The 23,828-nt window shown below is 55.4% G+C and overlaps 2 protein-coding genes across 5 annotated transcripts; both read right to left on the bottom strand.

The window, feature by feature from the left end:
* MRGPRD (MAS related GPR family member D) lies at positions 1-16,291 on the bottom strand. The gene is made up of 5 exons (XM_060019730.1): positions 16,216-16,291; positions 16,039-16,133; positions 716-946; positions 168-626; positions 1-123 (listed from the first exon to the last, which is right to left on the bottom strand). Exons 1-5 carry the CDS (start codon positions 16,289-16,291, stop codon positions 1-3), a joined length of 984 nt encoding a protein of 327 aa, XP_059875713.1.
* Positions 15,673-23,828, bottom strand: LOC132429304 (mas-related G-protein coupled receptor member F). 4 transcript variants are annotated; one of them, XM_060017556.1, is made up of 3 exons: positions 23,617-23,828; positions 20,450-20,563; positions 15,673-17,474 (listed from the first exon to the last, which is right to left on the bottom strand). In XM_060017556.1, exons 2-3 carry the CDS (start codon positions 20,495-20,497, stop codon positions 16,491-16,493), a joined length of 1,032 nt encoding a protein of 343 aa, XP_059873539.1. In that variant the 5' UTR covers positions 20,498-20,563; positions 23,617-23,828; the 3' UTR covers positions 15,673-16,490. The 4 variants fall into 4 exon arrangements, with proteins under 4 accessions (XP_059873539.1, XP_059873543.1, XP_059873541.1 ...); XM_060017560.1 differs by lacking the exon at positions 23,617-23,828 and adding an exon at positions 22,803-22,918; XM_060017558.1 differs by lacking the exon at positions 23,617-23,828 and adding an exon at positions 21,307-21,361.

Below are 23,828 nucleotides of genomic sequence, written 5' to 3' on the forward strand. Positions count from 1 at the left end.
TCAGACCCCCGCCTCGTCGTTGGTGCCAGTGGAGAGAGTCTGCCCCTCCTCCAGCTCGGGCTCCTTCCACAGCGCCCTGCGCAGCACGGCCCCCAGGGGCTCCCGCAGGCTCGGCTGCCCCGACTGCCCACCAGGAGGTAGATGACCGGGTTGGCGCTACTGCTCACGGACAGGGAGAGGCGGGCGAAGCGACTGAACAGAGTCTTCATCCGCTGGGGCAGGTCCAGCCAGTAGAGGAGGAACCCGGAGACGCCGAGGGGCAGGACGCAGACGAACACCAGGACGGAGGCCAGGATGGCCACGTACAGCCGCGTGGGCCGGTGCCGCTGGGAGCGTCTTTGCACCTGCGTGCAGAGGGTGAGGCTGGCCGTGGCCGTCGCAGGCGTGAAGGTCCCCGTGATGAGGATGCTGACGATCAGGTCCACCGTGAAGCACTGCCATTCGTCCCGGTGCCAGAAGCTGCCGCAGAGCGAGGCCAGTGTGCTCAGCAGGAGGGACGGCGCCCAGAGCGGGACGCACACCGTGCCTGGCAGGTGCCGGGGCCGGTGACACTTGTACCAGACGGGGAGGAGGACAGAGAGGCAGCGCTGCGTGCTGATGGCCGTCAGCAGGCTCAGGCCAGCCACCTGGGCCACCACCTCGTGGGTCGGCCACGTGGCCCGTGTGGGCCATGCGTGGCCCATCCCCTCCCAGTGGGTTGCTTTCTAGGCTGAGCCTGGAGGACGAGGAGGTCGGCCACGGCCAGGTGGAGGATGCAGACTTTGTAGAGACCCCTCTGCCCATGGAAGCCCAGCAGCCAGACCACCAGGCCGTTGCCCACGATGCTGCCCACGCAGGTGAACATGACCAGGGCGCCAGCACCCAGTGGGCCGTGCCCAGCACGTGCACCCCGGGGCGGTTCCAGTTTGCTGCCGGGGTCTGGCCGCTCTTCAGAGTCTTGTTCATCCTATGGAAGGGAGATAGACCAGCGTGAGATTCTGTGTCACTTGGACCCCGGGGGACTCCTGGGAGCCCCCCACCCGATTTTTCTCTTTCAGGACTCTCACGTGGGTTCTTTCTGCAACAGACCATGACCCGTTCCCCATGGCTCCCACCCTGCCTGGATCTGCCAGTAGGTCCACCACTGCAGATGCCAAGTTGTTACAGATGCCCTTTGTCCCAAAATCTTCAAATTCTGAGAATTATTTTTTTTTTTTTTTTTGGTACGAGGGCCTCTCACTGTTGTGGCCTCTCCCGTTGCGGAGCACAGGCTCCGGACGTGCAGGCTCAGCGGCCGTGGATCACAGGCCCAGCCGCTCCACGGCATGTGGGATCTTCCCAGACCAGGGCACGAACCCGTGTCCCCTGCATCGGCAGGCAGACTCTCAACCACTGCGCCACCAGGGAAGCCCTGTGAATTAATTTTTTTAAACTGGACCTCAGGTGCGAAGAACAGTTTAGTTATACCCTGACTTTATGGCGCACCAGGATCATCAGGCCACTGAAAATCAAATAAAATCATTTATTGGTTTCAGTTACCCGCTTCATTCCATCCTCTTTCTCCCCTCCCTTCCCACACCTGTTCTAACCTGTTTAACATACGTCCTTAGACATTTAATTATCTTTCAAAACAGGTGGTTGCCCATAAAGTATTTTTAATTTACATAAATGTTGAGATTTAGAATTTGTGCTATTTTTTTGGTTTTTGTTTTTTTTACTCAACAGTATGTTTTTAGGATATTCTCATTTATACATGGGACTGTTTTTGAAGTCTCCATTCTGTGTCATTGGTTTGTCTGTCCCTACAACATCAACACACTGTTGTTGTTTTTAAAGTATATGTGGCAGGGCACTTCCCTGGTGGTCCAGTGGCTAAGACTCTGTGCTCCAAATGCAGGGGACCTGGGTTCAATCCCGGGTCAGGGAATTAGATACCACATGCCGCAACTAAGAGTTTGCAAGCCGCAGCTAAAAAAAAAGATCCCGCATGCTGCAACAAAGATCCGGTGTGCCACAACTAAGGCTACGTGCAGCCAAATAAATAAATATTAAAGAAAAAATAAAGTATATGTGGCTTTGTGTGAACCCCCCAGGGTTTTTTAACTGACAGCTACTAGGTAGTTTTTCTCTGCCAGTTTCATGGAGTTTCATCCTTCTATGCCCAGCCTGATTTTCCACCAAAGACTCAAGGGGACCCTCTGCAGATTTTTGCAGTTCTTTCTCTGAGTAGCTGGCTCCCTTCTCTGGTACTCCATCTCACAAATTCCAGCCACTTCAATCTCCCCAAAGTCTGACTTCTCTATCTTTAACTCGGAGACCACCATGCTCTGCCTGGCTTTCCCCACTTCCTGTACCACTGTCCAGAGAGTAGCTCCAAGCAGGAAGCTAGGGTGATACTAGAGCTCACCTCATATTTCTCTTGTCTCAGAGATTGTAATCCTGGGATGCCTCTTGTCCAGTATCTGCAAACAGTTGTTTCTTATGTTTTCTTTAGTTTTTTGGTTGTTCACAGTGGGAGGGCTAGTCTCGTACCAGTTACTCCGTCATGGCTACAGGATATCTTCCTGTTGATTATTGATGGTGTAGAGACACACTGATGATTTTTGTAGTTTTTATTAATCAGGCAAATGACCTCATTTAGTTTATCATTTCTATCACTTTGTATGTTGAGTATTTTGATTTTCTATGTAACTGTCCTCATACCTCTAATTTCTTTTTCATGTCTTATAGCACAGCCCAGAACACCTAGCATTATGCTGAACAATGACTGGAATCAGGCACATTTATCTCCCTGCTAATCTTAAAAAAAAAATGTGTCTAATGTTTCTCCATTAGATATGGTATTTGCTCTAAGGTTTCGGTAGTGTCTTTTATCAAGGTGAGAAAGTTCCCCTCTTAGTTTTCTAAGAGTTTTTTAAAATAAATGAATGATGAAATTTATCATGATTTTTTCCTGTGGTGTCTACTTAATAATTTTCTCTTTTTTCTCCCTTAGTCTATTTATGTGGTGAATATATATTGATACATTTTCTGGTGTTCATTCATCCTTACATTTCTAAGCTAAACCATTTCTACTTTGCTGTGTCTTTTTCTTTTTTTAACCTCCTGTTGTTCTGATTTTATTTAGAAAATTTTCATCTGTGTTCATAAGTGAAATTGGCCCATAATTTCCCCTTCTGGTGCTATCTTTGTCTATTTTTCATTTCAAAGCTGTAAGGTTATACTGCTTCATAAAATGACTTGGAGAGAGAGTCTTTTTTCTCTACCCTCTAGAACAGTTTGTGTCATGTAAGGATTATCTTTCTTTGAACATTTGGCAGAAGGTAAAACCATCTGGTCTGGTAATTTTTATGTGAGTGTTAGTGGATACGCATGGCTTTGGGAAAAAAAAAAACCCCAAACTTCAATTTATTTAATATTTTAGGTTTATTTAGATTTTCATTCTCTTCTTGAGTTAAAGTAAGTAAAGTTATTTTTCTAGAAAATTGCTCATGCTTTCTGGTTCCGCATTTATTGGTATAATACTTTACATGGTATTCTTTTACAATTTTTAAAACCTCAATTCTATTTGCCATTTTAAATTTGTGACTTTGCTCTTTTTTTTTCTTTATCAGTTTGCCAGAGGTTTGTTTTCAAGAACTATTATTTAAAAAAATCAACTCTGTTGTTTCCTTGCTTCCCATTTTCTCAGTTTATGCTTTTATTTCTTCTGCTTTCTTTGGATTTACCTTGTGATTCTTTTTGCAGCGTCTTGTGTTGAATTCTCTGGTAATTAATTTTCAAATGTTCTTTTTCTAATAGGTATTTAGGGCTATCAATATGCTACTAAGTACTTCCTTAGATGTTTCATGAGTTTTGATATGTAGTGTCTTCATTGTTTTTGATATCTAAAATGTTACAAATTAAAACCATTTAAAATATTTAAAATTTGAATTTTAAATTTCCATAAATTATTTAGAAATACATTTTACAATACATGCTTTGGCTGTCTTCTCATTATTGGTTTCTAATATTGTGTCGTGGTCAGATAATGTGGTCAATTTTTTGGTATTTGAGAGACTCACTTGGTAGCATAAGAGATGGCCAATTTGTGCATATTTATTTATTTATTTAAAGTCTTTATTGAATTTGTTTTTTTGGCACGAGGCATGTGGGATCTTAGCTCCCTGACCAGGGATCCAATCCACATCTCCTGCATTGGAAGGCCAAGTCCCAACCACTGGACCTCCAGGGAAGTCCCTCTGTTTACTTTATTAACTTATTTGATTAAGCTTTTAAAATTGCATTGTTTAAATGATCTGTATCCTGATTAATTTTTTGTCTTTTACAAATATTAACCAATTATGATTGTAGTTTGTCATTTTTCTCTTTCCTTCACCTATTTTGAAACTTTGTTAAGTGTATACAAATCCAAGAATATTATATGATCTGGTGAATTGTACCTTTTATATAGTGACCTTCCTCATCTTTAATACTTTTTTAGCCTTAAAGTTTATTTGATCTGATATCAATTTTTAATTAATGTTTCCGAATCTCCCTATTCATTCCCCATGTGCTTTGCAAATACGAGACTGTCTTCTACAGGAATAACGTTACTTCTTCTTATGCGAGATCCACTAGATTGCCACAGTTTTGCTACTCATACATTTGGCATTGACTTCTTTTGGGATTTCAAAGGATTTCACTGGTCCAAGACTTGGATTTTGTTGAATTTCTTTTTTTTAAAATTTTTAATTAAAAAAATTTTTGGCTGCTTTGGGTCTTCATTGCTGCATGTGGGCTTTCTCTAGTTGTGGCGAGCGGGGGTACCCTTGGTTGCGGTGCGTGGGCTTCTCATTGCGGTGGCTTCTCTTGTTGCAGAACAGAGGCTCTAGGCGTGTGGGCTTCAGTAGTTGTGGCTCGTGGGCTCTAGAGAGCAGGGCTTCAGTAATTGTGGTGCACGGGCTTAGTTGCTTGGCGGCATGGGGGATCTTCCTGCACCAGGACTCGAACCCGTGTCCCCTGCATTGGCAGGCGGATTCTTAACCATTGCGTCACCTGGGAAGCCCCTGAATTTCTTGGCTTGGAGATTTGGTGTAAATTCAGATTCTACACCTGTGAATGGTACAAATTTGGGGCTTTGGTTACTCGAATTGGTGTCCAACTCCACTCACCCTCCACCCAGCCCCCTTCCCTTCCCCTTCTCCCTAAGGCAGGGAGAAGGTCCTAAAGACATTGGGGTGGACATTGCTTTCTTTAAGCAGCGGGGTCCTCCCAGGTTCTGGCCTCATGGAGTTCCCCCTGATCAAGCTCTCTCCTTATTTTGCCCCAAGGCTACCTCTCAGCCCCTCTCCCCTTCCTCGCCCCAGCCCCACCTAGCTCCTGCGCCCTGGAGCCTCTACCTGTCTGATGTACCTTGGGCCGTTGGCAGCAGCTCTAGTTGCAAGTTTCCTGGGGCACCTGGAGATTTCCCTTCCCGTCTTCCATCTTTCAGCTCTGGATTCTACGTGGGTGGGTGGGAGGAGATTGTTTTCTCCCACATTTCTTTGTAGCCACCGTGAGAGCGTGGTACCATGTCACACAGATACCAACCTCCAAAGGTGCCTTGTGGCTACAGTCAGAAGTCTGTCCTTTAGGTTCAACACAAGTTTAAATAATATTTAACAAATTGATACTATGTGCCAGTTACATAGTCCTATAGAGAGAGAACACATACACATACATAATAGCATATATACATATACGTGTACACACAACATATACCTACATACAGCACACACAGCACGTGTCATATATATATATCAATATAAACATACGACATACACATATACATATAGATAAACATATAGCAAACACATGTAATAGCATATAGACATACAGACAACATACAAATACACATATAATCACAGCAATACTATACACACATGGTACACGTGCACACACACAACATGCCCAGACATGGATATAGGTGTACACGTGCACACAAAGAACACATGTACAACAATGACTCTGATGGACAGAGCCCGTCCTCACGGAACTCACAGTTGGCAGGAGGTAGGGAATACACAGTTAGACAGTTACACCGGCCGCCGGGTACGGAGATGGACTGGGGATGGGGGGTAACTAACAAAGTGGGGATTCGGAGGCTGGGTGGGGCTGGGAGGTACTGAGGTCCGAGGGCAGCTGGGAGAGGCCAGGTGGAGGGGGTGCCCTGAAGGATCAAAGGAGCCTCCTCCCAGGGCTCAGACGGGCACTCCCCCGGCCTCTCTCCAGCCAGCGGGACCCCTCCACCATCCTAGGCCACTGCTGCTGGGCTGCTGCCCACAGGGCTCCGTGAACACACATCCACTCAAGCCACACCGAGTGAGCCGGGCTGGGCCGCTCTCCCAGGAGGGGAGGACAGGGTCCTGCCCCTGCTGAGTGGGGAGGGGGGAGATGCACACGGGCCGACACCTCCCACCCCAGCTGCCCCTGCCTGCTTCTTCCTAGCATTCGTCAGGTATCCACCTTGCAAACGCTGACTGAGGGCAGACGGAACCAAAGCTACTCCAGGTCCTGGGGGTGCTAGTGACAAGAAGACAGACACTTGCTTCTCTCCTGGGGTTGAGGTTCTGAGGGGAAGTGGTCGGTCAGCAAAAACACAGCTTCTGACGCGGTAACTGTCACAGAGACCGTGACCGCGGTTATGCAGGAGTGTTCATGGGACTCTCACAGATAACAGAGCAGGAGGAAGGGGTAGAGCGGGCAGGGGTGGGAGGGGCTGGTGGTTCCAGAAGACCCCTCCAAGGGGGCGGCAATCAGCAGCAGAGACCCCCCGAATGCACTGAGGGGCCAGCGGTGGAGTCAGGGAGTGCGGGTGGCTTTTTGAAGGGATTTGACGTAATGGGTAGGTGGGTGGGGAGGGCAGAGAAATGAGACTTGGAGGCAGAGGCTTTACTCACTTTATTTTATTATTATTATTTTGGCTGTGCTGCACGGCATGTGGGATCTTAGTTCCCCGACCAGGGATTGAACCCGTAACCCTGCAGTGGAAGCGCAGAGTCTTAACCACTGGACCACCAGGGAAGTCCCTGGTTTTACTTATTTTAAAAGAAGGATGTTATTGCCTGTTTGTATGCAGATGGGTGTGATTCAGCAGAGAGGGGGAAGCTGATGATCAGGAAAGCTGCAGGAAGGGGTCCTGGGGGAGGTGAGAGCCCACAGGACCGGGTACAGCCCAGGGATTGGCCCGGCTGGGAGCTGGGGTGTCAGCCCAGAGGGGAGCAGAGAGTCCAGCCATGGGTGCAGGACACGAGGTGGGAAGATGCAGCTGCTCTTTTTAAGGTATCTTCTCTTTCAGCGAAAATAGAAGGGAGATCAAATATTGGGACTGAGGGAAAAAAAGAGGGCTGAATGGTGTCGCCCCCCAAATTGATTTGTTGAAACCCTAATCCCCAATGTGACTGTATTTGGAGCAAGGCCTTTAGGGAGATAATTAAGATTAAATGAGGTCATAAGGGTGGGACCCTAATCCAGTAGGAGTGGTGTCCTTTTAAGAAGAGATGCCAGAGCGCGTGCTCTCTCTCTCTCTCCCCACCTCCCTGTCCCCCACCCCTCTGCCATGTGAAGACAGTGAGAAGGCGGCGGTCTGCAAGCCAAGAAGAGAGCCATCACTTGGCACAGAATTGTCTGGCATCTTGATCTCAGGCTTCCAGCCTCCACAACTGTTAGAAAATAAATGTCTGCTTTTTTAATGCCCTCTGTTTGAGGTATTTTGTTATGGCAGCTGAGCAGACAAATGCACCCATGAAAGGAAATAATGAATGATGAATACTTCCAAATAAAAGTAAACAATATGTACACGGCTTGCTGTTAATGCCTGGCTTCACCGAAGTGAGGTCCCCTGTACAGCAGGGGGAGTTTGTATCTTGGTTACCCCTGAGTCAGGTCCCGGCACACAGTGGGCACTCAATAAATGTGGAGTGGCCCCTAGACTCAGTGCTATGCTGTGTGCTCCCCAGACACCCTCGCCCTCCTTCCCTTACACACTAGTTCAGCTAACGTGTCTGCCCCCCAGGCCGGCCTGAGTCCAACTTGATCCCTCTCCACGGCCCCCTGGTCCCCAGCACAGTCCCTGCAGGAGTAAATGCTCACTCGCGGCTTGTTGATGGTTTAAAATATAGGATCTACGAGTTAGCGTTCATCTTCCTGTCCTCGAAAGGCTTGTGTGAATTTTTATCTATTCCACGAAAGACTTACGGAAATGTGTTATTTCCCACTACTCTTATGCTGCTGTCCACTTCTTCTTGTACTTTACGCCTATACAAAATTTACATAGATTAGATACCCAAACAGTCTTATTTTTTATTTTATTTTTTTTGCAGTACGCGGGCCTCTCACTGTTGTGACCTCTCCCGTTGCGGAGCACAGGCTCCGGACGCGCAGGCTCAGCGGCCATGGCTCACGGGCCCAGCCACTCCGCGGCACGTGGGATCTTCCCGGACCGGGGCACGAACCCGCGTCCCCTGCGTCGGCAGGCGGACTCTCAACCACTGAGCCACCAGGGAAGCCCCAACAGTCTTATTTTTAAAGATTCAAATGGTAAAGAAGAAAGAAGGTTTTGCCCTGGGTATCACCATTTACTGTGTGATTACATCCTTGAAGGTTTTTTTCTGTACATTTCCATATACATTTTTTTACATAAATGAGAATAAATCACCTGGTTGTTTCATAAGCTGATTCTTCAAAAACGAATTGTAGGTCTTCTCCTTAAATCGTCTTCCCCATGGTACCTGCCTGTCTCACCTTTGTCCTGGCTCTGCTATCACCATCGCTGGCGGCTCTCCAAGTGGCAGGCACCCCAGAGGGTGGTAAGCCCTCGTCACCCCTTTAAATACTTCAAAGGTAGTCTTCACTAGTTCGTTGTTTTTAGGAGATGAGGTCTTGGAGAAGCTGAAACACTTGCCCACGTCATCCAGCTGCACCTGGCAGGGCTGCACGCTTACCTGGGGCTAGCAGGGGATCCCCTGTCACTGGCGTGGCCTCCTGCTTCCACCCGGAGAGTAGAAACCAGGGGCTGCTCCCCTGGTTCCCCGACGTGATCCTCAGTCCTTCAGGGAAGGTGGCAGCCCCCTCCTCGCTCTGCTTGGAGTCTCGGCAGCACCCCTTTGCCCCGAGGCCCCAAGTCTCTCCTGCCCCCGTCCCGGCTCAGCAGGGATGCTCTGAACTGTCTTCTGCTGCCCCCCACCCTGGCCTCAAAGGCGCCCGGTCCCTGGGGCCCCCAAAGAACGTTCCCCCGGCTCCCTCTGAGAAGCGGGAAGGGGAGCTTGAGGTATAAATGCACAAATGGCACGGGCCTCACCCACTGGGAGGCCTGCAGAGGAGCCAGCTGGGGGCTAATGGGCCTGGCCAGGCGTGGCCTCCCCAGCTCCCCGCCTGGGGGACGGCTGGGCTGCAGGGGAATGGAGCATGAGACTGGACACCCACGAGGAGCGATGGGAGGGTCACCCCTCTCCTACGCCCTCCCGACAATGCCACCCCTCCTGAAGGCTGACTGGGACGGCCGAGGCGACCTCAGAGCATCAGCGGCCCCATCGGTGGGGGGTAGCGTGGGGCTCTGGAGGGAATGGGGGCCCTTGTGGGCTGAGAGAGGCCAGTACGTCCACGTGGAGGCGCTCTGGCTGATGTCCTCTCCCAGCGCTCTGCTTGGGGAAGGCTCGGGGGGAGGGAGCACGGGGCCTGGCCTCCAGGACCTTGTTTCAAGTCCGAGTTCTGCCACCTGTTAGCTGGAGACCTGGGCAGTCTCCTCAGGGGACCTGGGTGTCCCGGTGGGATGACCAGGAGGAAGCCCCACTCTCTGCCCGGGAGGCAGGTCAGCTCTGCTGCCTACTCCCGGCGCGCTCGTTTTCAGGGCTCTGAGGTCTCACAGAGGTCGTTCAGCTGAGGCCAGAGGGATGCCTGAGCCCTCCAGAACTGTGCCCAAGGGCTAGAATTCCACGGACCTGAATTTAGATTCAAGGAGAGTGACTCAGCAAGGAATCTGGCTTGGTTAACAGCTCACAGAACTGACCGAAAGCAAAGAAACCAAGCGCCATGAAGGCGTCCAGAGGGCAGCACTGCCCAGACCTGGCGGCAACGGCTCGTCCTGTGGGACCAACAGGAAGTGGTCTCTGGAGGCGTCTTACCTGCTTCCAGACTTCCACAGGTGTTGGCGGGATGAAGTTCCTTGCGGACTGTTGGACCGAAGGCCTCAGCGTGTTGCCGGCTGTCGGTCAGAAGCTACCCTCAGCCCCTTGCTGTCGGGCTCTCCCCAGTAAGGCAGCTTGCAACACAGCAGCTTCCTTCCTCAAAGCCAGCTCGGGGTAGCGTCTGTTCACAAGTTGGGAGTCACAGTCTCATGGAGCCTAATCATCTTTGCTCCATTCTGTTGGTTAGAAGCAAGTTACCTGGTCCAGCCCACACTCACGGAGCTGGGACTACACAAGCCTGTGGATACAGGAGGTGGACTGTTGGGGGCCAACTTGGATTCTGGCGACCATGCTTATTGGCCAATCAAGAACCTGCCTCGTTGCCAGTCCTTACTACTTCCTGCCCGGCGTAGAATATGCTATGGACCGCTACCATTGTGTGCCGTTTCTGTTCTCTCCTTTTCCAAATGGGATTAAAAAAAGATCATAGTTATTTCCTTTCTCCTGTCCACTGTGAATTGTGTGTCTTGAGCGTGGCCATCTTCATTTGGGTTGGAGGGATGGTACCCGTCGCTAGGATTGGGAAGTGCCTCTGGATCTGATAGAGAGAGATGCAAATGGCCCACAGATCCTGGGCTCGGTGCTGGGGTATCAGCCTCCAGATCTTCCCTGCTCTAAGCCTGTTGGGTTTTGGTGAGGTGGGCATCCTCCTTCCTCCCCAGTCTGCCCCCCTCTCCAGGAGAGGGCTGGTGCCTGGGGCCTGGCCAGTGAGCGTGATGGTTGGGGCCTCTGCCAGAATTATCAGGAAAGGGATGCTCTCTTTCTGCTGGGATTGCTGAATTTGTCGAATATAAACCAGGAACTGCTAGTCACCTGCTGTTGAGTTGATTCACTGGGAATAAAGGCAGTGCAGGTAAAAGCAGAGATGAGAAACGGAGAAAAGAAACGTAACTGAGGGAACATCATTCGGGGCCCAGATCCAGCTATGTCTGAATTGAAAATCACTTCTGGGGGCTTCCCTGGTGGCGCAGTGGTTAAGAATCCGCCTGCCAATGCAAGGGACACGGGTTCCATCCCTGGTCCAGGAAGATCCCACATGCCACGGAGCAACTAAGTCCGTGCGCCACAACTACTGAGCCTGCGCTCTAGAGCCCTCGAACCACAACTACTGAGCCCACGTGCCACAACTACTGAAGCCCATGTGCCTAGAGCCTGTGCTCCACAGCGAGAGAAGCCACTGCAATGAGAAACCCACACACCGCAATGAAGAGTAGTCCACGCTCGCTGGAACTTTCCTGGTATGTGAGTCAGTGAATTCCCTCAAACACATGCATACACTCCACCTACACCAGCCACCCTCCACCAAAACTAGATTCAACTGGGGTTTCTGTGACTTGTCACCAAAAGTCCTGGCTGATAAAAAAATCTGCTTGTGAAACTAATCTGTAATCTAGAATTTAGAGTGGCATAAAGCAGAGATGAGTGGTTGCCTCAGGGTGGGGGCAGAGGCGGGAGGACTGGCTGGATGCCTCAGGAAACTTTGGGGGAGGTGATGGAAGTGTTCTTCTCTGGGGGTTGGAAGCATTCTGTGTATTGATTTGGTGATGACATGAGCATATACACATGTGTCAAAGATCATTGAGCTACATTTTAAATGGATGTATCTTACTGTATATCAATTAGACCGCCATTAAATCAATTACAAAGATTTAAAAAAAAAATCTGCCTGATTAGGGAAGGCTTCTTCTGAGTTGCCAGGAAACTTGGCGCTGGCATTCTGACTCACTGAAGCAGAGTTTTCCATGAGTTTTAATTTTGTGAACTGTGTCCTGTTGTTTTCTCCAAACCCCTCCTGGCTACTCTCCAGCCCCCACTGGCTGAGAATGTAATATTTTTGTACTCATGTTCTCAGTTGTCCTGGTTCTGGAAGATTCTGCAACACATATGCAGAGCTCCCCAGCCTTGTAGCCAACCTGCTTAAGGGCACACTTCCTTGGGCTGGAGCTTCCTCCCAAGCACTGAGAGGCTGGACCCTAAATGGACCCATCCCTCTGTCTCGCCTTCTAGAGGAAGCCTTTGGTTCCCTAGACAGAGGAATCTTCTTGTCTGAGGGTTCTGAACCAAGCTGTGCAGAAAAGATCTTGGGCTGCAAAATTCTGGCATGCAATATAAACCCCAAGTTATCTCAAAACCATACTGGCAGGATATTCAGGAAAGCTGGGCGGATGCCAGAGAGGCATTCCATTTCCTCTTATTAGGATGGAAGAAGAGACAGAAGAGGTATCAGCTTCCAGGCTGTTCACTGTGCCGTCTGTTGAACACGCATGCCTTCCCATCCCCCAATCCATTCCAGACATCTACAGCCTAAAACCGGGCTGTCCTCTCCTTTGGTCTCTATTGACTGTGTAATCCAACAAGGCCGGTCCAGGGCGTCCTTGGGCGGCGATGGGCTTGCCCTGTCTACTTCATGCATCACCCCAGAACCCCAACTCCCAGTGCTTTGCTGATGGGAAGCACAGAGGTCAGAGGCCTGAGCTTCCAGGGAAACAGAAAACCACTGTGCCTGAAGATGACTGGGGCTCCAGCCAGGGCCGTCCCCCTTGGACGAGGAACGCCATTTGTAAGCACTGGTGTCCACCACGGCCGCTGACAGTCTGTACTGCAGAGCCCTGTCCTGAAGATTAAATGAGATTCGCACGTGGAGCTCTCAGCCCAGGGCCCACTGAGCATAGTAGGTCGTCAAGAAATGACAGTCATTGCCCTGATGAGCAGTGCTGGTACTGGCTCTTCCCGAGAATGTCCCTCTTTCAGTGGCCGCCCTGCGCCCTGACTGTAGTGTGTGCGACGCGGAGCCACCGCAGACCGAGGTCCCACGGCTCATGGGTGGCGGTCCCTGGCCTCCCTGAGGCTGGCTCTGGCTTTCCAAGTTTGACCGTGTGTATCCCGTGTGTACCTAAGAGTGTGTTTCCCCACTTGCTCACGTCTGTAGAGACAGCGGTGACAGGAAGTATGAAAACGTGGAGAGCTCTGTCCTGCCCGTGGCTCTCCCCTCCCTCACGTCCTGTTGGGGGACGGGGGAACAAGTGTTGTTTCTTTGTCCAGCCGCCTAGAAGCTGCCTGGTAGGTACGGGACTTCACTCCCCGAATCACGATTCTATGACTCTGTTGACCAGCAGGTGTCAAAGGAGAATGGCTAGAGCCCTTGCCCCAGGCAGTTTCAGGGTGGAAATCTGTGATGTTTGGGGACCCTTGACTTCCTGCCTTTATGGGACACCCAGGAAGAAGGAGGCTTTTGGTCACCACGGGGGGGGGGCCCGGATATGCCGTTTTAGGGGCGTGGGGATAGCAGAGGCGCATCACCCCACCCCTGCAGTGGGCTCCGTGGCCCCTTCAGTAATTAAATACCAAAGGAGGGAGGAGGAAAGTGGTCGAGGGCCTGAGGCTTCTGCTTGTGGGTATGTGGGCCTTTTCCCCACCAGCAGCACAGAACCACTAGCACAGAAGCGAGGTGGTCAGGGCGTGGGCAGGTTGTGCCTGGACGCTGCCCGGGGGCTGGAGTGGCAGAAAGGAGAAGAGGTCTGACTCTCTAGCAAGACTTCAGGGAGAAAGGTCCTGGGGCCGGGAGAGGCCCCATTCCTGGAGTTCGGCCCCCGCCCTTCTGGGCTTAGCGTCTGCCAGGGGCACGTGTACGTTCATACAAGGCCCAGCCCTGTCCTGACCTCCAGGCCCTGTTAGTTGGTGAGGGCTGCCCACCCACCCACCGGGCCTGGGTTCTGAGCCGTGGCAGAGGCAGGAAGGCGCCGTCGAGCCCCCGGGTGGGGGTCAGCTCCCCACAGGGGGCTCGGGGCTCCTGAGGAAGAGGGGAGCCCCAGGGGCTGGGATGCACTGAGCCCCGAGGAACCAGGCCTTGGATGGCCCCCTGGGGCACCTGCAGGCCTGGGAAGCCGTTCCGCCGTGTGGAGGGAGGCCTGCACCTCTGGGAGCTTTCCAGCCAGTGGTCCCGACCCCACCCCCTGACGCGCGTCGTCAGGACCCCACTTGGTTTCTCGAGTCCCCAGAAGTGTCAGCTGTGGTGGCCCCCAACTCTGCTTTCCCGGGATTCTCTGACTGGTGTGTGGAGGAGAGGCTGGGGAGGGTGCACCCCAGGGGCTGGGAAAGGGGCGGGTGGGCGCCCCGGCTTCATCACCCGAAGCTCCTGGAAACTTCGCCACTGGACCACACAGAGCGGTGGCCTTGCTGGGGCTGTGAGCAAAGGGAGCCGGGCTGCCGGGCCCTGGTCGTCAGGGCAATGCACTTGGGGGTCAGCCGGCCCGACGGTGGTGCTGCAGCCCTTCTCCGCGATCACCAGGGCTCTGCAGGCAGAATGCCAGCCACCAGGCGGTACTGCCTCCTGGACGGGCAGTTCCCTCCGTCAGCCGCCCCGCCCACCCTGCCATCTCCTGGCTCTCCACAGAAGAGGGGCGCCCTGCTCCTGCCCCGGACCCCGGACGCCCCTGCCCTGGTCTCTCCCCGGGCCTATGCAGTGAGCAGTTTTCCCAGGTCGTCCCCCAAAGTGGCGGGGGTCCCAGGCTGGGCATCAGGAGGCCAAGATGGGCCTGTTCCTGGGGCTGCCGGAGGCGAGGCGCTGGCCAGGGAGCCGTCCGGCCCGGCTCTAGTGGAGGCTGTCTCCTGGGAGGGGCTTCAGCCTATGGCTGGGGTTCGGGAAGTGACAGGCACAGGGGCGCCAGCCCTGCCTCAGAGAGCTTAGGACAGAGTTCTGGGTGGGGCAGGGGGTGCAATATCGCCGAGGGTGCAGCAGCCACCCCGGGGGTCTCTGTGTGGACACACTGTGTTCTTTTATTATTATTATTATTTAAACTTATTTATTTATTTATTTTTGGCTGCGTTGGGTCTTTGTTGCTGTGCATGGGCTTTCTCTAGTTGTGGCTACTCTTCGTTGCAGTGCACGGGCTTCTCATTGCAGTGGCTTCTCTTTTTGCGGAGCACAGGATCTAGGCACGCGGGCTTCAGCAGTTGTGGCTCGCGGGCTCTAGAGCGCAGGCTCAGTGATTGTGGTGCACGGGCTTAGTTGCTCCGCAGCGTGTGGGATCTTCCCGGACCAGGGCTCGAACCCGTGTCTCCTGCATCGGCAGGCGGATTCTCAACCACTGCGCCACCAAGGAAGCCCGCACACTGTGTTCTTCATGGGCAGGGACTGTATTAGTAGCCAGCAGAGAGCCTAGAACCCAGTAGGTGTGATGAAAACTAAGGTTCCCAGGGGGAGTGGGGGGGCCCTGGGTGGGTGAAAAGTGCATGGGGGTTAGCCAACAGAGCGTAGCGTGGGGACCAAGCTCCCTCCGGCAGAGGAGTGGACACCCTAGCAGGAGAGGGAGCACGCCGGTGTGTAGACCGGCCAGCCGGGAGAGGCGGCACGGGAACTGGGGTACAGAGCGGGCTGCACGGGGGGCGGCGTGGAAAGGCTGCCCGTCTGGGCTTCGGATGCCAGTGGGGTCCTCACTGTGAGAACAAGATCACAGACAGGACAGAGGGCAGGAAGCCTTCCTCGCTGCGAGATAGAAAACGTTTATTGATATACACGTATTATCTTTCATCAAACTGGGCCACCGTGCTTGTAGGTGGGCTGAGGTGGCCAGGTAGAGCCAGTGCCCACTTTTGGGTGGGGCTATAGCCCAGAGACTGCCTGGACGGCCTTCCGGAGCCCCTCAGACCAGGCGGACGGCAGCTCAGACATGCCGGCTGGCATGGAGTCAGAAACGAGAGTGAGCCACTCAAGCCAGCCGACGGCTTTTCCTGCGTCCAGGCACTTGCCGTGCCAGAGGCTCCCCCATTTCAGCCACCAAAGGGAACGTCATGTGCAGAAAGACTGGGCTCCCAGGCGGGTTAAGGAGAAGCGTCTCCCAGGTAGCACCCTTGCCTTGACAGGGCAGAAAGGAGACAGCAGGTGTCCCAACAGCAGGACAAAGATGCTGGCCCGACGGGCGATGGGCTGGCTGTTCTCAGGAGGGCTGGCTGATGGGGCAGGAGGTGGATGGGCTGCGTGACCCCCTCCTCTCCTTTCCTGGCCATCCTGGGGCGGGGAGGAGCCCCACACCCGGCCCACCGCCCGGGGGCAACTTCTGCAGTGGGTCACGGAAGGAGGATAGCTGCGGGGAGCCTGGTGAGGCCATGGGGTCTGTTTGGAAGTGGCTCTTCTGTCTCTCGGCCACGCCCAGAGCCTCTGCCCCGGGAGAAGGCGGCTCGCGGGCGGGGAGCGGATTTTCCTCCTTGCACTCGGGCCCCGGGGCTGCTGCCCAACTCCTGACTCCTGCAAAGGGTCTCTGGAGGCCACTCCAGCTGGCCGCCGCCTCCCCTCCAGCAGCTGGCCTCTCACGAGGCATTCCCCGAGGCGCACTGCATCTCCATGGTGACCGTGTTGGGCGTGCTGCCCCCCGCCTCCCCCGGCTCGGCCCCGTCTCGCAGGGCCCGCTGGAAGACCACCCTGAGGGGCTCCCACAGCCGCTGTGACTTGTCCCTGCCGGCCAGGAAGTAGACGACAGGCTTGGCGCTGCTGTTGATGCAGATGCACAGGTCGGTGACGTACTCGGGGAAGGGGGCCGGGATCTGGAAGACCCAGAAGAGGAACCAGTCGATCCCTAAGTAGATGGAGGACACGAGGAAAACCGAGACCATGGCCAGGATGACGTGGTTGAGCTTGGCCGAGCGCTGGCGCCGCCGGGCCCGGCACTCCACGTGCAGGACGAGCGCCAGACAGGGCAGCACCATGAGCGGACAGAAGACCAGGAACAGCAGGATGCCCAGGAAGGTGTCCACGTGCCCGCAGCCCGGCCCAGACGCCTGGCGGCCCAGGAACACGCAGAAGTAGCTGTGGATGCTGGTGACCAGGAGCGACAGGCTCCAGAGCAGCGAGCACACCACGGCCGACAGGCGCTTGGGCCGACGGCGCCAGTACCAGGAGGGAAAGATGACCGACAGGCAGCGCTCTGAGCTGACGGCTGGCAGGAGGCTCACGCTGGTGACGAACATGCAGAGCCCCAGGATCCGGGACACCGCGCGGACGTAGTCGGCAAACGAGCCCAGGAAGCCCCCCGTGTTCAGGATGGAGAACACGGCCTTGCTAAAGAGGTAGCCGACGTCCGCGCTGGCCAAGTGCAGAAAGTAGATGGAGAAGGGGCTCCTTTTGATGGAGAAGCCGAAAAACCAGAGGACCAGCCCGTTGCCCACCAGGCCGCACAGACAGAGAAGCAGGAAGATGTAGTTCATGACAGCTGGCGGGGGCAGCATGGCGATCTGCGCGATGGTCAGGAAGCCGCGGCCGTAGAGCTCCGGGGCCTCGCTCACTCCCGGACACATCTGCGCAGGCGTGGAGGGGAGACACGCGGTGATACTGGCTGGGCTCCATCCCCAAACCCGCACCTGCATCCAGGTGTGCTGGGCTCCGCCCCCAAACCTGCAGCTGAGCCCAGGTGTGTTGGTCCTGATTACAGACGTGGCTCTGGAGCAATGAATGGGCTCCAGCTGGAGCAGAGACACCCTTGATCTGACATAGTGCTGCCACGCTGTGCCCCAGAGTCTGGAGCTCACAGCCTACAGGAGTGATAGTAAAAATGGTGAAGAGCATCGGTCCCTCATAAAGGTACCGGGTGGTCCACCGGCCAGAAAATGTACATGTTGTGCAAGATAAAGAAAAACTGAGGAAGCTTTCCATATGGAAGGAAACTAAAGAGACATGACTAATTAACGCAGGGCTGTAAGCGTGGATTGTAGAGTGGATCTAACCATCACTATAGAGGCTATTAGGGGGATGAGTGGGAAACGGGAACGTGGACTATATATTGTACCAACGTTACACTTTCTGAAGAGGAAAATGTACCGTGGCTATGTCCTTGTTCTTAGAAGATACAAACTGTTTGGGTGCAAAGGGGTTTGGTGTCTGCAATTTACTTTCAAAGAGCTCTGGGAAAGAAAGTACCTATCAAGAGATAATCAAGATTTATTTTTTAAAAAAAGAGATACTAGAGGGAAAGCACATGTGGCAACAGGCTAACGATTAATGAATCGGTGAAGGTGTATGCAAAGTTACAAAACTTGCAATTTTTCACACTGAAACATGAAAATATTTATTTTAAAAAACAAAATCACTGGTAAGTTACCGAAACAAAACCAAAGTGGACCCAGACCTATAGTGGAATCAGAGAGACCTGGGGAATCAGAGTTGGTTCCCTGCTGGGCCAGGGTGAAACTCTGGGTTTCTGGATCGTGAGGGATCTGGATCTGGCCCAAGGGGGTCCCTAGAGGGCGAGACACTGAGGCAGTGGCTATTCACAGAGCTGTGTATTGTGACAATTGGTCTGGCCGTGTGAGTCCATCTGGCTAAATGACAGTCTTGCCTGCAGGGTCTGGGCTGGCATATAACTGCATGAACGTGGGCCATGTGCAAGAAGCTGACAAGTGTGGGGGGGGCAGTGGCAAACCGGAGGGCACCCGTCCTGAGCGAGTCGGCGGTGCCCTGCTCCAGCCGGTGGGCGCCAGTGGGACCAGCGGGCTGAGTGGCTCTTATTCATCCTTTTCCCTCTCCCCGGAGAAGCCAGAACTCGAGATGGTAATGTAAGCTATCCTGATCTTTAAATGCTGACATTTAAAAAACATGCTGTGGGCCAAACATAACACATCTACAAGCTGGATTCGGTGCTCAGGCTCTGGAGTTTGACCTCCCATCCCCAGTGGCGGAGGCTGCCCAGAGCACTGTCACTGCCCTGCCCACACCCCGGCAGACATCACTAATCCATCCCAGCACTCTTTCCCACAGAGCCCGAACCTGGCCTCCCCCTAATCTAAGGCTGGGTGTCAGTACCCATTGCTCATGACTCTCCCTCCAAAACCCAAAACAAAACTGAAAAACAAACCAGAAGGTTCTTGAGGCAGGACTATTCTGTTACTTTCCAGATGGGCCCCAGCTCCGGCAGAAAGCTGGGTCCCGAAAGACTGCTCTCTGGGCCTGACACCCCATAACAAAGGGAGGGACCTCTGGCCTGGCTCCGGTCAAGGGGACCCTGCAAGCAGGGACTGGAGGGTGCTGGCAAACTTTGGGGAAACCCTAGAAGGTCAGGGCATGGGGGTCCCGGTCACTACCCGGCATCCTATCCTCTAAATGTATTTATTGACCCCACATCTGTCTGTCTGTCCGTCAACTCTCAAACCCCTGAGCTCGCTCTTTACTCAGCTTTCCTCTTCTCAGCTGGGGAGCAGACTCAGAAATTTACAAGATCCAGTGTCTAAACAAGTCCACGGAGGACCAGCGCTAGCGCTGGAGGGAACTGGGTGGCAGGGGCTGCACCTGACAGGTCAGGTCCCTCAGTGCCTCTCGCAGGCTGGAAGAAGTCTGCAATCCTCCCCTCAGAGTCAGAGTGGGAGGGCCGGGGAGTCACTGGACGCGTGGCTGCCATCCCGGCCACACAGCACCTTGTACAATGCCTGCTCTGGTGCCCTCCCTGGGCTCTGCCTTTTCTCCGGGGATTTCTGGGGACTCCCAAGCCAGTTCCTTCTCTGTCTCCTGTGGCTGCCATCTTGCAGTGGTCACCATCAGGGCTGCAGGCATGGTGGGGAAATGCCGGGGGCTGGGGTCCTGGCTCTGCCCCGACCTCCGGACTCACCGCAGTCAAGCTACTACACTGGCGTGAGCCTCGTTTCCTCAAAGGTTGCACTTGGTAAACTCAGGGGTCCTTCCAACTTGAGAGGGTTTTTCCCGGGATTCAGGAGGGAATTCCAGAGTGTTCAAAGGCCTCAGAGAAGTAGGGGGCGGGAGCGGGGGAGGGCAGAAGGGGTGGGTCAGCCTGATGGGTCCTCAGAGTCTCAGCCATGGCTAGTGCCTGGAGGCAGAGGGTAAACCGGGACTGACGGACCCTGGTGTTGGGCGACGCTGGCAGGGTGGCCCAGAGCCCCACGGAGGCTCGTGACACCGGGGCCCCCTTGGAGCCAGCCTCGCAGGGCCTCCTGGCAGGGCCTGGCCATGGGAAATAGCTGACCGCCCCATCTCCCCAGGGAAGAGATGACAAGGCCTCTGGAGGTTGGTAACAGATGCCCCAAGGTCTGCACAGGATAGGATTCGAGGGCGTCCGGTGATGAAGACACTGGGGATCCGAGGTGACCGGTAACCAGTGCCAGGCCACGTAGCCCAGAGGGGCCCTGCTGCCCGCCTGTCTGTCCCGAGCTAGAGGATGGGGCCTGGGCGGCAGAGTGTGTGTGAGAAGGGGGTGTTGGGCGGGGTCTGCCCCCTCCCACCACACCATCCTGCAGACCCGGGTCGGGGAGCTGATGGCGGTACTTGCCTTGTTCCTGTTGGTGGGATGGGCCTCCCAGGAGCAGTTTCCAGCCATCCCCAGGCCTGGTGAGTCCAGATTCCTTACGGCTCTGCTCACAGCTCACTGGCCTGCACAGCCCACCTGGCCAGGCAGAAAGAGTCACATGAGGGCGGCAGTGTTCTCCCCTCCCTCGCAGACCCCTCCCCAGGCCCTCAGGGCTCTCCCCTTGGAGGGCAGGCTGATGAGCCATCCCCTGGCTGCCTTAGAGGCAGGGCCTTGTGGGAGGCACCGGGCTTCCTGCTGAGTCCAGAGCAGGAGGCGTCTGTGTGCACCACCCCCTCCTTCTCCGGGGCCCTCATTCTCCCCGCTGCTGACACCCTAGGGACACCTCTTGGGGAAGAAGCCCCTCTCCTTCCCCGCTTGTTCTGAGATTTCTGGAGCCAGACGGCTTTTGGAGATATCTTTTATTTACCTGCACACATTTCTTGGACACCACCTTTGTGTCCAGCCAGGGGTGGGACAGGGGTTCAGTCCCAGACAGGAGAGTGGGGGAGGAAAGATCATTTCCGGCAAGGAGGCTTCCTGGAGAAGGAGGCTTTTGCCCGGGCCTTGTGTTTGTAACATATAAGGTGTCTGGTCTTTCCCCTACACATGCCTGGAAGGCAGGGCACCCCGATCGTTAGCATCAGCATCGCTGTCACCACCATCAACCCCGTGTCAGTGAGTGCCTGCTCGCTTACACCCCACCCTCCTTTTCGGTCCTGGGTACCAGCTATGAGGCAGGTGTAGTCACTCCCCTGTGATGAGGGCAGGGAGGTGAGGTCACCTGCCCAGGGCGCACCCTATAACTGCCACACACACTGCAGCTTTGCCGATTTGTGTACCTGCAGGACCAGAGCGGCTGCAGAGACAGGAGGGCTGGAGGCGGCACCAGCCTCGAGGCCGCTATGGTGGCCCCGGCTCCAGGCTGGAGCAGGGGCAGCTGGACTCGGCCAGGACTGCAGGTGGGAGGCCTGGGAGAAGTAGTGACAGGCCGGGGAGGGGGCGTCCCTGCCTGAGACCTGTCCGCCCTCCTCCGGCAGAGCTCACTGGTCCGCCTGCCCCAGGTGCACTCGAATTGACTCCGGTCCCCCAACCTGACCGCAAGCACCCATCCCTCCCACTGTGCAGGCGGGAAACTAAGGCTGTCAGCGGAGGAGGAGCCTTGCGGGGGCACAGCCTGGCCACAGGCTGCCGTGCCCCTCCTCCTCCGGACTCCCCCGGCATTCCATCCTAGGCCGCCACGCGCGCGCCCCGCAGCCCCGGGCCGGACAGGCGCCGGTCATTGGCTGCGCGGGAAGGCGGTCCCCGCTCACTGCCCGCCCCTCTTTAACCCTCAGCCTCCCGGAGCCAGCGGCACAGGGCCGCCCGGAGGGGCAGCGGGCGGCGCCCGGGATGCGGACGGCGCGTCTCCGGACTGCAGCCCCGCAGGGCGTGGGGCTTGCGCCGGAGCCCCAGGTGGCTGCGCGTCGCGGAGGGGGGCGGCGCTTATGCGTGAGAACAAGTGAGCCAGCTCGTGAGGCGTGTGCAGTGTGGGTTTGCAGACAGCGGGGGGCTAGGAGGTGTGCGTATTACTGTGTACCTCCCACCCCTCCCCCGTGACAGTCTTGACTCTAGTTGGGCCACTGTCCCCATTGCCACGGACAGACCTCAAGCTTCTCCACACTCTGGGGCTTGTCCAAGCTCTCCGCGTGCCTGCAACCCCCAAACTGCCTGCCTCTCCCTCACCCCTCCTGGCCTGGGATACTCCCCCTTCCACCCTCCTCTTCCTACACCGTTCTCTGTCTTCTTGGTCGCCCTTCCAGACACACATCACCCCTAGGTCTGGGCCCCAGGCTTGGCCCCCAGGAATGTCCTGACTCTGAGAGCCTCTTCCGTTCACCTCTGCCAGGCTAGACCCCCAAGGACACACATGCCCCCAGGACAGCTGGCTGGGGCCTGCCCATGAGGTCCGACTGGGGCTGGGCATGTGATGGTTGATTCGAGGTGTGGATGTCCCTGTGTGTCTGAGCCCTTGCTGTCCTGCCACGGGCTATCTGAAAAGCTACTGCACTTCCGTGCAGAGAGATCTGGAAGCCAAGCTGGACCCCACGTGCGCCATAGAAAGACGTGTGTGTGACATGTGTATGGGACGTACGTGAGTGCGTGTGAGTGCGTGTGCCCCTCACGTCAGGATCTGACGTGTGACAGAACTAGCTTGGGCTAAAGCAGACAAAAAACCTGCCAGCTCAGCTCACTGCTGACCCTCCCCTCAAAGCACAAGGCCAAGGACGGGCCCCCAGCCACCTGTCTGCCGCCTCAGGAAGTCACCACCGCCCACCACGCCCAGCTCCAAACCCACCTGGGTCCCTGCTAGACAGGACTTTGCACCAAGAGGCCTCGGTGGGAACCGTCAGACTCCAATTCTCCTGTCGGTGTTCCCAGCCCCTCTCCTTGTCCCGGGGCTGCCGCCTGGGCTGGGTCTGAGAGCACTGGCCACGGGGTGAGCTTGTGGCTGTCATTCCCCCCAGACACAGGGGACACCTTTCAAAATGTCTCACGAACAGCCTTCACCCAACGCCAACACCCCATCAGGCACCGCCCACCGGGGAGAAGGTGGGACGCAGCCACCCAACCTCCGGTGGCTGCCGAGGCTGACCCCTCGGTGTCCATCCCAGGGCTGGCCCCAAGCTGCCGGAGCTCGGCCCGGGGAAGCAGGGGGCTGCTGTCAGCGTGCGTGACGGCGGTGGGAGCTGTTGCACTTGGGGTGCTGCCTGCTGGGTGTTCCCCTTCCTGCCCTTCCAGAAAGCACGCTTGGATGGCTGGCGAGGGTGGGGAGGGATAGAGGGGGAGCCCCCACCCACAGGAGGACAGAGCAGGAGCTGGAAGCAGAGGACAGCTGGGGGGGGTCAGCAATCACCAGGGTGCCTGGGCCTGCCACACAGGACGGGGACTCTCAAAGCGGCCCGATGACCCTGGGACTCTGGGGCCTTGGGGGGCTCCTCTGGCGGTGAGAGCGCTGCTCTGCCGTCTCAGGCTCCTGCTTGGGGCCGTGTGATGTCCGGGGCTGCCAGCCTCGAGGGTGCCTGCCTTCTTCTCCTTCCCTGCCCGGCTTTCACCCTGCAGCCCCGGCTCCCGGGACGCCCTCCCCTGGGCCCCGGGCACCGCGGAGCTACCTGCAGCTGCTGGCCTGATCCTCAGGGGCCTCCCCTTCGTGGAGGGCTCTTCCCGTGATGCCCACCTCTGGTCACCCACCAGCAGGGCAGCAGGCCAGCGCAGAGCACTGCCTGGAGCCTCAGGAAACGCAAGCTCGGGGTGGAGGAGAGCCCTCGCCTGCCTGCTGGAGGAGACGCTTTGGCAGTGTAACCCGCCCCAAACCCAACTCCAG

This window comes from Delphinus delphis, chromosome 8 (assembly GCF_949987515.2).
Source record: "Delphinus delphis chromosome 8, mDelDel1.2, whole genome shotgun sequence".
Classification (NCBI taxonomy): domain Eukaryota; kingdom Metazoa; phylum Chordata; class Mammalia; order Artiodactyla; family Delphinidae; genus Delphinus; species Delphinus delphis.